This window comes from Rhinatrema bivittatum, chromosome 1 (assembly GCF_901001135.1).
Source record: "Rhinatrema bivittatum chromosome 1, aRhiBiv1.1, whole genome shotgun sequence".
Lineage (NCBI taxonomy): Eukaryota > Metazoa > Chordata > Amphibia > Gymnophiona > Rhinatrematidae > Rhinatrema > Rhinatrema bivittatum.
In genome coordinates this window covers 711,583,334-711,596,394 of record NC_042615.1, presented here as the reverse complement: position 1 = coordinate 711,596,394, position 13,061 = coordinate 711,583,334, and the positions used below count along the sequence as shown (strand labels likewise).

General features: G+C 41.1%; 1 protein-coding gene across 1 annotated transcript in view; it reads left to right on the top strand.

Annotated features, from left to right (window-relative positions):
* IPO11 (importin 11) overlaps nucleotides 1–13,061 on the top strand; it is a 1,257,051-nt gene that overhangs the window by 721,487 nt on the left and 522,503 nt on the right. The window contains exon 26 of the mRNA XM_029576426.1: nucleotides 258–371. Within this exon, the coding sequence (XP_029432286.1) occupies nucleotides 258–371 (114 nt within the window). The remainder of the gene's footprint in view (nucleotides 1–257; nucleotides 372–13,061) is intronic.

The window sequence follows — 13,061 nt, the reverse complement described above, 5'->3', positions numbered from 1 at the left end:
ACATACTTTTCCTCCCTGATTTAACCCTGCCCCTTTTTCCCCTCTCTGGTAAAAGCAGCACAAATATTTTTACCTGGACTGACAGGGAAAGAAGGGTGGCAATTTTCAGACAAGCTTGGTCACCCATGTAAAACATTTTGAAAATTATCTTCATGTTTCAAAGTTTTGGTAGTATCATGATAGATGCCGAATTTTAGATTCATTTTATACTTTTTTTTCCCCTTTTATGATTTCATTTTCTTAATGTTGTCCTGCAGAGATATCCAGTAGTGATGTCTACATATCTGGGAGTCATAGGCCGAGTATTGCTGCAAAATGCAAGCTTTTTTTCATCTCTTCTCAGCCAGATGGCCCAAGAATTTCAGCAAGAAGTAAGAATCTGTTTTTATGTCTGCTATGAAAAAAATTACTTATACTAAAAATGGAAGTAGTTACAAGACTTTTCACCTAATTAAAATAAATAACAGAAACTAGTTACTACAATTATGGCATGCATTGTTGACCATTTTTACTGTATCCCACTGTGCAGCAATTTAATGGTGACACTAGTCCTGCAGAAATATGAATGACAAGAAGGAACATCATAGTCTCAAAAGCTTGTATATTGCTGGCTAATATTTTATATTGCTACAATAAACAAAAAACATACTACAACCTGCAGAAAATCCTATAGTTCAGTAACATGAGTAGTGTTGAGTTTAGTGGGATTTTCTGGCTATTAGTTAGATCTAGAAATGTTACTATTTATTGTAGAAATGCATTACCATTTATTGTACTACCAAGACCTCAGAAATTTAGTGTCTCATTTTAATTATTATATACAAATTGAATAAAAAAATATATATCAATATACTTTGTATTTCAACTAAACTAAGGTGCAACACATTTTCACTCATATTAGGAGCCTACCACCCAGGAAAGAGATCTAGGTGTCATAGCGCAGCGGTTCTCAACCGGTGTGTCGCGACACACTAGTGTGTCGCCAAGCACCGGTTGCTGTGTTGCGTGCTCCGGGTCTCTCCCGCTGCTCTTTCTTCCCTGCTGCCGTTGCCGCCGGGCTATCAACACGTTCAAGCCCAGTGGGAACGGCAGCAGTGCTAAAAAAAAGCTGTGGCCTCCGCGGCTGGCCTTTTCTTCTTCCCGCGCCCCCCCCCCCCCCCAGGTGACCCGGAACAGGAAGTGATACGCGGTGCGCGGGAAGGAGAAAGACCATGCCGTGTGATAAAGTAGCAGCGGCGGCTGCAGCATCGGCCCCCAAGCAATTGAAGCAGACGGTAATCGGGAAAGGAGACAGCAGCATGAGCCTCCCGCGGCCAATGGGATTCTTCTTTCTTGGCTTGCGGGGGCTGGAGGAGGAGGCTGCTGCAGCTACCATTTGTGCTCTGGGAGGGGCGGGGAAGGGGAAGAGGAAGTGAGTGAGAGAAAGAAGCAGCCAGCCTGCGTGTGATTGAGAGCATGTGTGTGAGTGAGAGAAACTGGTCAGAGAGCTGATGTATGTGTATATGTGAGAGACAATGAAAGTGACTGCTCAAGGAGATGACTGATGTGTATGTGAGAGTGTGAGACATTAGTCAGGGAGGTGACTGATGTGTGTGTGTGAGAGAGAGAAAAAGCATGGAAGTGAGAAATCTGTGTATGTGAGAAAGCATGGGCGTAAGAAGCCTGCTGTTGGGGGGGGGGGGTGGATGTGTGTGAAAGAAAGCATGGGAGTGAGAAGCCTGATTATGTGAGAGAGCATTGGAGTGGGAAGTCTGTGTGTGTGTGCATGCATGAGAGAGAGAGATTGGTTGGTAAGGTGACGGTGTGTGTGTGAGAGAAAGAGACTGGTGTGTGTGAATGTAAGAGAAAGAATGTGATTCAGGGAATGAGAAGCCTGTGCACGTGGAGAGCGAGCATGGAAACGAGAGAGAGACTGGTGTGTGTGTGTGTGAGAAAGTGATTATGGGAATGAGAAACCTGTGCATGTGAAGAGTGAGCATGGGAGTGAGAAACCTGGGTGTGTGTGAGACACAGCATGGGAGTGAGAAGCCTGTATATCTGAAAGAACATGGGAGTGGGAAGCCTGTGTGTGTGTATGCATGAGAGATCAGGTGACTGGTGTGTGTTTGTGTGTGTGTGAGAGAAAGAAAGTGATTATGGGAATGATAAGCCTGTGCATGTGGAGAGAACAAGCAAGGGAGTGAGAGACTGGTGAGTGTGTGTGAGACAGAGAAAGTGATTATGAGAGTGAGAAGCCCGTATATGTAAGTAGAACACGGGAGTGGGAAGTCTGTGTGTGTGTATGGCATGAGAGAAACTGTTCAGGAAGGTGACTGGTGTGTGTGTCAAAGACTGTTTGGGAGATGATTGGTGTGTGAGAGACAGAAACTGGTCATGGGGGCATGAATGGTATGGTGTGTGTGTGTGTGAGAAACATGGGCAATAAGGAAGAGGACCATGAGTATAGAGCTTAGCCTCTACTGCTGCTTCTGCTGTGTGCTACAGCCTGCATGGAAGAGGAGTAGGAGAGCTGCTGGAGGGGGTAAGTAAAGGTGGCTTTTTAAGTTTATTTTTCTTGATTGACTGCCATTTTAATTATTTAATATTATGTGATGTGTCTGCTTTTTTTGAAATATTTTATTGGTGTTTGGAGAATTTTTAATAGTTTTTATAAGTTTTTAATTGTTGGATGTTATTCTGTTCATAGCTGTTTAGAAACATTTATTCTGCTTATTAGTATAGTTTTACAATTATTTCTGTGTGGGGATCTATAGCTGCTTGCTAGTTCTGTTTTTCTAATAAGAGGTGTATTGCTTTTTAGGGCCTGATTTAATATTTATAGTGTTGCCTTTTCATAGATAGGGTTGCTCCTGTTTGAGTGTATTCCATAATACAGGTGTAACTGTGTGCGGATTAGTTTATGTGCATTACTACAGATCCTGGGAGTATGTTAGGTCGGTTCTGTGTCTGTTACCGAGATGAGATATTTTACTAGCATGTAAGAGTTTTATCAGTCTTATTTCTTGTGTTTTCTCAAGAGGATATGCATTGGTGGTAAACTGCTGTCTTTTCATAAGTAGGGCTATTTAGCCTGGAAGTAGGAGTTTGAGTTGCTGTTACTGAGATGACACCAGAACCAGAATATCTTTTTTGTAGGGTGAATTGTATGGGGAATGTCATAATTCTGCTTTACATCCATTATTGTGGATCAGGGGGGTTCCCGTGGATGCAAACTGTACTTTTACATCTAGCCCCATGACGATCATGGGTCAGTGTGTCACGCATGTGAGAACCATCTGTCAGGTGTGTCCCGACAGAAAAAAGGTTGAGAACCACTGTCATAGTGGATAATACTTTGAAATTGTCGGCTCAGTGTGCTATGGCAGTCAAAAAAGCAAACAATGTTAGGAATTATTAGGAAGGGAATGGTGAATAAAATGGAGGATTTTATAATGCCTTTGTATCACTCCCTGTTGTGACGATACCTTGAGTACTGTGTACAGTTCTGTTCGCCGCATCTCAAGAAACATATAGTTGCGATGGAGAAGGTACAGAGAAGGGCGACCAAAATGATGAAGGGGATGGAACTGCTCCCCTATGAGGAAAGACTAAAGAGGTTAGGGCTGTTCAGCATGGAGAAGAGACGGCTGAGGGGGGATATGATAGAGGTCTTTAAAATCATGAGGGGTCTAGGTAAATGTGAATCTGTTATTTACTCTTTCAGACAATAGAAGGACTAGGGGACATTCCATGAAGTTAGCATGTAGCACATTTAAAACTAATTGGAGAAAATTCTTTTTTACTCAACACATAATTAAACTCTGGAATTTGTTGCCAGTGGATGTGGTTAGTACAGTTAGTGTAGCTGGGTTTAAATAAGGTTTGGATAAGTTCTTGGAGAAAGTCCATTACCTGCTATTAATCAAGTTGACTTAGAAAATAACCACTGCTATTACTAGCAACGGTAGCCTGGAATAGACTTATTTTTGGGGTATTTGCCAAGTACTTGTAGCCTGGATTGGCCACTGTTGGAAACAGGATGCTGGGCTTGATGGACCCTTGGTCTGACCCAGTATGGCAATTTCTTAAGTTTTTATGTTCTCAAGGAATTTGGCATTTCTGGCTTACAAACTCATATATTGTGCTTAATGCTACTGTGCTATTATAGAGTCAATTAGAGCAAAGTTTGTTCATTTTTTAAATCACATTCACAAAGAAATTCATAAAAGTATTATAGTAAGATTAAATTGTGAATAACACAATATATGAACTTATTTATTTAGATTAATAGTCCTCCTTTCAGTTACTTCAAAGCGGCTTACATTCAGGTAGTATAGATATTTTGCTGTGGACTCCCATCTAATTGCAGTTACAGCCCAAAGTAGCCTTGACATAGACGTATTGTATTTACTAGAAGGCATGGGTTAACCATAGCAATTGCAAACCTAAATAGCAGTGGAATGATTCCATCATATATGAGAGAGAGGATTGGAATAACCTGCACATAGCGAAGTTTACAACCCTAAAAGGCAGTGGTACAACTTTGAGGTGTTGGTTATGGGATATGGGGGAAGGGAGAGAGTGTGTCAGGTTCCACATGGAAATTTATATGCATATCTAAGGCATTTCATCTTGAAGCCATCTGGAAAAGACGTTTCTCTATTATTGGACTATCTTTATAGAATGGAATACCCAATGAATTGTGTTCTATCCTAAATTACAAAGTTATTTCAGAAAATATAGAAGGCTCATTTCTTTTACTAGGCATTTTCTCGAGATGTTTATTTTATTACTTGGCTGTGTTATGTCTTACTGTCATGTTTTGTTTGTTTCTATTCACTACTATATGTGCTTTGTTTGTCTGCTTAGAATGGTATAACTAATATAAACAGAATATTAAATATTTTTAAATAAATATCTGCCCAAAATGGATAAATTGCTACTGGGCAAACCGGATGGGCCATTTTGGTTTTTGCTGTCATTTTCTATGTTGCTATGTACATTGGGTATAGAATTCCATAGTATAGTTATTAATAGTGTCCCTTCACAGGCAATAATCTATAAAACTAAATTGATAGAGAAGGAAAAAGTAGTATTAACAGATTTCAAGGGAACTGTTTCAAAAGAGTAAAAAAAATATGCAGTTCATAATTAGGTAGTTCAGAGTAGCAAGATTGATTCTGGAGAAATCTGTATTCTTTGCAGATCATGCTAAAATATTGTCTAATATATTAGTTGTGATAATTTGTATTGGTTCAGCATTACAATTAACCAGAAATTGTATGATGTATGAGCTTTCAAAATCAAATAGGTCCTTTTTCAATTGTTGTAATAGCGTAGTAATCTACATTAGTCATGCTTGCTTCGTTATTAGGATTTTGCCTTTGTATCATTTCATGGTACAGCTATACCTTGAGTTTTGAGTGCAGGTCTGTTTATCACAGCTCAGAAGAGAAAAAGTAAAGAGAAGAGCAAGAAAATGGTAATGGGGATACATTGGTTCCTGTATGAAGAAGGCTAAACAGGTTAGGGTTCTTCAACTTAAGCGAAGATTACTTATGGGCTATGATAAAGGTTTATAAAATGATGTATGACATGGAACAGGGTAATAGGGAATGGCTATTTAGACTATCATATAGTAGTAGGACTAGGGAACACTTCTTGAAACTAACAGGTAGCAGACTTAAAACATTTTAAGAGAATATTTTTTCAGTGAATATGCAATTACGGTATGGAACGTCTGAAAATGTGGTTAATGATAGTAGATAAACTTTGGATTCTCCTTAATGTCAGCTTCAAGACGCTGGGCTCAATAAACCTTTGGTTTGACCTAGCATGACATATCTTATGTTTTCTTGCATATGCAGATTAAAGATTCAGCACATTATTCAGGACATGATCTGTTCAGAACATAAGAAGTTGCCATACTGGGTCAGACCAAGGGTCCATCAAACCAAGCATCCAGTTTCAACAATGGCCAATCCAGGATTACAAGTACCTGGCCAAGTACCCAAACATTAAGTACCGTATTTTTCGCTCCATAAGACGCACTTTTTCCCCCCCAAAAGTGGGGGGAAAATGTATGTGCGTCTTATGGAGCGAATATAAAAAAAAAACTAAAAATCTAACAAAACCCCCCCCCCCCCCCACCCTCCTGACTCCCCCAAGACCTGCCAAAAGTCCCTGGTGGTCCAGTGGCGGTCCGGGAGCGATCGCTTGGGCTGTCGGCTGCCAGTAATCAAAATGGCGCCGACGGCCTTTTGCCCTTACTATGTCACTGGAGCCGACCAATGGCAGCGGTAGCCCCTGTGACATAGTAAGGGCAAAGGGCCATCGGCTGCCAGTAATCAAAATGGCGCCGACGGCCCTTTGCCCTTACTATGTCACAGGGGCTACCGCTGCCATTGGTCGGCCCCAGTGACATAGTAAGGGCAAAGGGCCGTCGGCGCCATTTTGATTATTGGCAGCTGACAGCCCAAGCCCAGGAGATCGCTCCCAGACCGCTCCTGGACCACCAGGGACTTTTGGCAGGTCTTGGGGGGGGGGGTCAGGACGGTGGGGGTTTGTAGTAAATTAGGTTGGCAGGTCTTGGGGGGGTCAGGAGGGTGAGGGGCTGTAGTAAATTAAGTTGGCAGGTCTTGGGGAGGGGTGTTAATTAATTTAAAGGGTTGGGATGGGGGGAGTTTGGGGGGGGGGTGGGGTGGGTTCCCAGAGAAAGATAAAAGTTTTCTGATCTTGGGAGTGGTCTGAAATGGCCTTCCCCAGACCTGAAAACAAAATGGGGAGAAAAAAATGTTATGCACTCCCCAAATTTGCTCCATAAGACGCACAGACGCCAGGGGACAGAGCTGGTTTAGCACAATTTTTTTTTTTTTTTTTAATTTTCCCCCTCTGAATCCTAGGTGCGTCTTATGGTCAGGTGCATCTTATGGAGCGAAAAATACGGTAGATCCCATGCTTCTAATGCCAGTAATAGCAGGTAATGGACTTCTCCTCCAAGAACTTATCTAAACCTTTTTTAAACCCAGTTACACTAACTGCCCTAACCCCACATCCTCTGGCAACAAATTCCAGAGTTTGTGTGTTGAGTGAAAAATAATTTTCTCCGCTTTGTTTTAAAAGTGCTACTTTCTAAAATCATGGAGTTTCCCCTAGTCCTTCTATTATCCGAAGGAGTAAATAACCTTTTAACATTTACCAGTTCTAATCCTTTCATGATTTTAAATACCTCTATCATATCCCTCCTCAGCCGTCTCTTCTCTAAGCTGAACAGCCCTAACCTCTTTAGCCTTTCCTCATAGGGGAACCATTCCATCCCCTTTATCATTTTGGTCACTCTTCTCTGTACCTTCTCCAGTGCAACGATATCTTTTTTGAGATGTGGCGACCAGAATTGTACATAGTACTCAAGGTGCAGTCTCACCATGGAGCAAAACAGAGGCATTATGATATTTTCCATTTTATTCACCATTTCCTTCCTAATAATTCCTAACATTGTTTGTTATTTTGACTGCCGCAGTACACTGAGCCGACAATTTCAATGTATTATCCACTATGACGCCTAGATCTTTTTCCTGTGTGGTAGCAACTATTAGTTTAACTACAGCATTGGTTATTTTTCCATATATGCATCACTTTACACTTGTCCATATTACATTTCATCTGCTTTTGGGACGCCTAATCTTCTAGTCTTGCAAGGTGGTCTTGCTATTTATCACAATCCACTTGTGATGTAACTACTCTGAATAATTTTGTATTATCTGCAAATTTGATTACCTCACTCGTCGTATTCCTTTCCAGATCATTTATATATATATATATTGAAAAACACCGGTCCAAGTACACATCCCTGAAGCACTCCTCTCTTTATCCTTTTTCACTAAGAAAACGGACCATTTAATCCTTCTCTTTTTTCCTGTCTTTTAACCAGTTTGTAATTCACGAAAGGACATCACCTCATATCCCATGACTTTAGTTTTCTTAGAAGCCTCTCATGAGGGACTTTGTCAAACGCCTTCTGAAAATCCAAATACACCATATCCATATGTTTATTATCCCCTTCAAATTCTGACTGTGTTCCGTTAAACCATGTCTTACTATATGCCCTGTGATTTTGATCTTTACAATAGCTTCCACTATTTTTCTTGGCACTGAAGTCAGGCTCACCAGTCTATAGTTTCCTGGATCACCTCCAGAGCCCTTTTTAAATATTGGGGTTACATTAGCCACCCTCCAGTCTTCAGGTACAATGGATGATTTTAATGATAGGTTACAAATTTTAACTAATAGATGTAACATTTCATTTTTGAGCTTCTTCAGAACCCTGAGGTTCATACCATCCAGTCCAGGTGATTTGCTACCCTTTAGCTTGTCAATCTGGCCTACTACATCTTTTAGGTTCACAGTTATTTGGTTCAGTTCATCTGACTCATCACCCTTGAAAACCAGCTCCAGAACCAGCATCTCCCTTGCATCCTCATTAGTAAACAAAGAAGCAAAGAATAAATTGAGTCTTTCTGTGTTGGCCTTATCTTCCCTAAGAATCCCTTTAACTCTTCTGTCATCTAACAATCCAACTGATTCCCTCACAAGTTTCCTGCTTCAGGTATATTGTAAAAAGTTTTTTGGGTTTTTTTTTTTTTTTTAGTTTTTGCCTCTATGGCCAAGTTCTTTTCAAATTCTCTCTTAGCCTGTCTTATCAGTGTTTTAGAATTAACTTGACAATACATATCCGTGTTCCTATTTTCTTCAGATGAATCCTTCTTCCAATTTTTGAACAATGTGTTTTTGGATAAAATAGCCTCTTTCAACTCACCTTTTTGCCTTGCTGGTAATCATTTTGCCTTCCTTCCACACAGGCCGATATAGTACAGTGCGCTCCGACAGAGCACACTGTTAGCCTGCTATTGGACGCACGTTTTCCCTTACCCCTTATTAAGTAAGGGGAGGAAAACGCGTGTCCAACCCGCGGCACCTAATAGCGCCCTCAACATGCAATTGCATGTTGATGGCCCTATTAGGTATGCGCGCGGGATACAGAAAGTAAAATGTGCAGCCAAGCCGCACATTTTACTTTCAGAAATTAGCACCGACCCAAAGGTAGGCGCTAATTTCTTCCAGCACCGGGAAAGTGCACAGAAAAGCAGTAAAAACTGCTTTTCTGCGCACCCTCCCACTTAATATCATTGCTACATTAAGTCGGAGGTCCCGAAGAGTAAAAAAAGTTTAAAAAAAAAAATTGTAATTCGGCCCGCAGCTGTCGGGCCGAAAACTGGATGCTCAATTTTGCCGGCGTCCAGTTTCCGAGCCCGTGGCTGTCAGCGGACTTGAGAACCGACGCCGGCAAAATTGAGCGTCGGCTGTCAAACCTGCTGACAGCCGCCGCTCCGGGCTAAAAGGAGGCGCTATGGACATACTAGTGTCCCTAGTGTCTCCTTTTCCCCGTTTCTACCGCATCACCTCATTTGAATACTGAATTGCGCGCACCGGCAAGGGGCCGGTGCGTGTGCCGGGAGAGCCGGCGTTCATCCGCTCTCCCGTGGACTTTACTGAATCGGCCTGACAGTTCTTAATGCATGGAATACATCTGGATTGCGCTTCTAAGATTGTATTTTTAAACAATGTCCATGCCTGTTGTACACTTTTAACCTTTGCAGCTGCACCTTTCAATTTTTTCATAACTACTTTCCTCATTTTATCAAAGTTTCCCTTTGAAAATTTAGTGTTAGAGCTGTAGATTTACATAGTGTCCCTCTTCCCTGATTAGTTCAAATTTGATCATGGTATGATCACTATTGCCAAGTGGCTCCACCACTCATCTCTCTCACCAAATCCTGCGTTCCACTAAGAATTAGATATAAAATAGCTCCCTCTCTCATTGGTTCCTGAACCAATTGCTCCATGAAACAGTTGTTTATTCCATCCAGGAACTCTATGTCTCTAGCATGTCCTGATGTTCATTTACCCAGTCAATATTGGGATAATTGAATTCTCCCATTATTACTGCACTGTCAAATTGGTTAGCTTCCTTGATTTCTCTTACCATTTCATCATCCGTCTGATGATTTTGGACAGGTGGACGGTAGTATGCTCCTATCACTATACTCTTATCCAACACACATGGGATTTCTACCCATATAGTCTACTGAGCATTTAGTCTCTTGTAAGATCATTATCCTGTTGGACTCTATGCCTCCCAGATGTAAACTTGTCAGACAAATCTGGTCAATTTCTTACACTGGGTGACCAGAGAGTTGGATCAAGGAAGAGTGCTGGATGTAGTGTACTTGGATTTCAGTAAAACCTCTGACAGAGTTCCACATAGGAGGCATAAATATAGGTTCTAGAATGATTGCTTGGTTTAGAAACTGGCTGAGTAGGAAGCAACAAAGGGTAGTAGCAAATGAAGTTTTCTCTGTGGAGAAGGTTGTTGGTAGCAGTGTGCTTCAGGGATCCATCCTTGGACTGGTATTTTTCAATATTTTCATGAGTAACATAGCAGAAGGCTTTTGGGGAAAGATTTGTCTTTGCCAATGATAGGAAAACCTGCAACAGGGTGGACTGCCAGAAAGTGTGGAAAACATGAGGAGGAATCTGGTGAAGCTCGAGGAATGGTCTAGGTTTTGGCAGCTAAGATTTAATGCTAAAAATGCAGAGTAATGCGTTTAGCATGCAAACACAAGGGAAAAGTACAGTATTGAAAGTTAAATACTTCTAAGCACAAAAAAAGAGAAGGAGAGGAATGGTCAGAAGAAAAAGGGAGGTAATATTGCCCCTATTTTGGTCCCTGCTAAGACTTCATTTGGAATAGTGTCTACAGTTTTGGATACTGCACCTTTGAAAGGAAATAAACTGATTACTGTTGGTCCCGAGGGTGGATACTAAAATGGTCAGTGGTCTTCATTTTAAAGCAATGAGGATAGGCTTAAAGATCTAAACATATACACCCTACAGGGCTGGTGCAAGGGTATTAGGAGCCCAAGGTAAACCTTTTGCCTTGCACCCCCTTCCCCCAGTCCTGGTCCTGACTCCGTCCTTGACCTTATTCACTCAGACAGGGCCCCCTCTCTTACACACACTTAGGTTCCTTGTCTCATTCACACATGCCCACAGGCTCCCTCCCTCTCTCTCACTTTCACCATTGCTCTCTCATACATACCCAATCCCTCTCATTCACAAACACAAACAGAGGCGCCGCCTGTGATCCGCTGAGTCTCTACTCCTCTCGGACGTGAGTGGGATGGGCTTCACTCGCCGCCCCATATGACTGCACTTTGCCTCCCTCTTATGGCTAGCGCCTTAGGCAACTGCCTAGTTTGCCTTGTTGGGATGCACCAGCCCCTGACACCCTAGAGGAAAGGGGAGATAGGGGAGATATGATAGAGACATTTAAATATCGCAAAGTTTTCCAAGCACAGGAGGCAAGCATCTTTCAATGTTAAGGAGGCTCTAGCATGAGGGATCATGGGATGAGAGTCAAAGGGGGTAGACTCACAAGCAATCTTAGGAAATATTCCTTTACAGAGAAGGTGATGGATGCATAGAAAAGCCTCCCAGAGGAGGAGATGGAGACAAAGCTAGTATCTGAATTCAAGAAAGCATAGGATAAATACAGGGGATCTCTAAGGGAGTGATGAGAATTATAAAGCTAAATTATTTGGGTGGATGAGCAGACTTGATGGGCCATACAGTCTTTTTCTGCTTTCATATTTTGGTTTTTGGTTTTTAATAATCACTTTCTTCTTTTTTCAAGCCTGTGGGATCTAATTAGACAGTTTTTAATGTGGTGTAGAGCAGTGGTCCCCAACCCTTTCCTGGGGGCCCACCAGCCAGTCGGGTTTTCAAGATATTCACAATGAATATGCAAATTTTCTCTCATGCATATTCATTATGGATATCCTGAAAACCCAACTGGCTAGTGGGCCCCCAGGATAGGGTTGGGGACCACTGGTGTAGAGCACTTTTACCTGAGGAAAATGTTTTTTAAATTATATTTTTTTAATTGTATGATATCATTTATTGGTTATTTTATTTATGAATATTGGTATCCTAGCATAGAAAAATACTTTTCAACACTTTTTATTCTAGCTTAATACCATTTTAGTGTAGAGACATCTGATTTTATGGGTTTTAGTTAGTTTTATTATTAATATTTAGCCTTGCACTATATATTTTCTCTTTGATATTTTTTTCATTTTCATTTTATGAAACTGCAAGTAGTTATGTTTCTGGTACTACTGTATTTGATTTATGTAGTATTATCTATAATTTTAGCCATTGTTTCATGCCGAGCACTTGTTGTGGTAAAGCATGCAAGAAATAAAACATTATATCATCATTATTATTGTCTGGCAAAAGAGTGGTATTGGCAGCTGGTTCCACTCTTACAGGTAGCCATAACAAAATTAATGGGGTTAGCCAGAAGAGCTGAGGGCACTAAATGCCCATGTGTGCATCTGTTTTGCTGTTGGGAAGGGATTCTTGCCTGTTAAGAATATTTGTGTTTGAATTTTAAATGTCTTTCATAGCACCAAATGTGCACTTTTATGGTTATGAGTTAAATAACCTCTAATTTTATTTGGCAAACCTTAAGATCCTATCACTTCAGAAAGTTTAGAGATGAAACTACAATGGGAATTGGATGTAGAAAATCACATAAAATATGTTCTTGTAGAGTTAGGCTCCAACATTTGTTACACAAAAGACATACCTAATAATATACTGCCCAAGGCTTTTAGCATTCTATTTCCTTGTAATATTTTGATAGTAAATTGAATTATCTTTGAGTATTAGTGCATTCTGCCTGTCATGTATAACATTTTGTTCTGTTTGGTGCAAGGGTTACATTTTAATCCTAGAAGACAGGCATTTGTACTCTTGCTGGGAGAATCCACTTACATTTTTCAGATGTTCTATCTTGTAGCCCAGACCCCTGGGATTTTAACATCCTTCCAGCACGTAAAGACAGTATTTCAACTCTTCTCTGTATAAGGGCATTCATTTATGTCCTGCTCCAGCTGAGATCAGGTAGAACAGGCCTTATTCCTGCCACCTGCTGCATCTGCGGCTTCCACAGTGCCAAA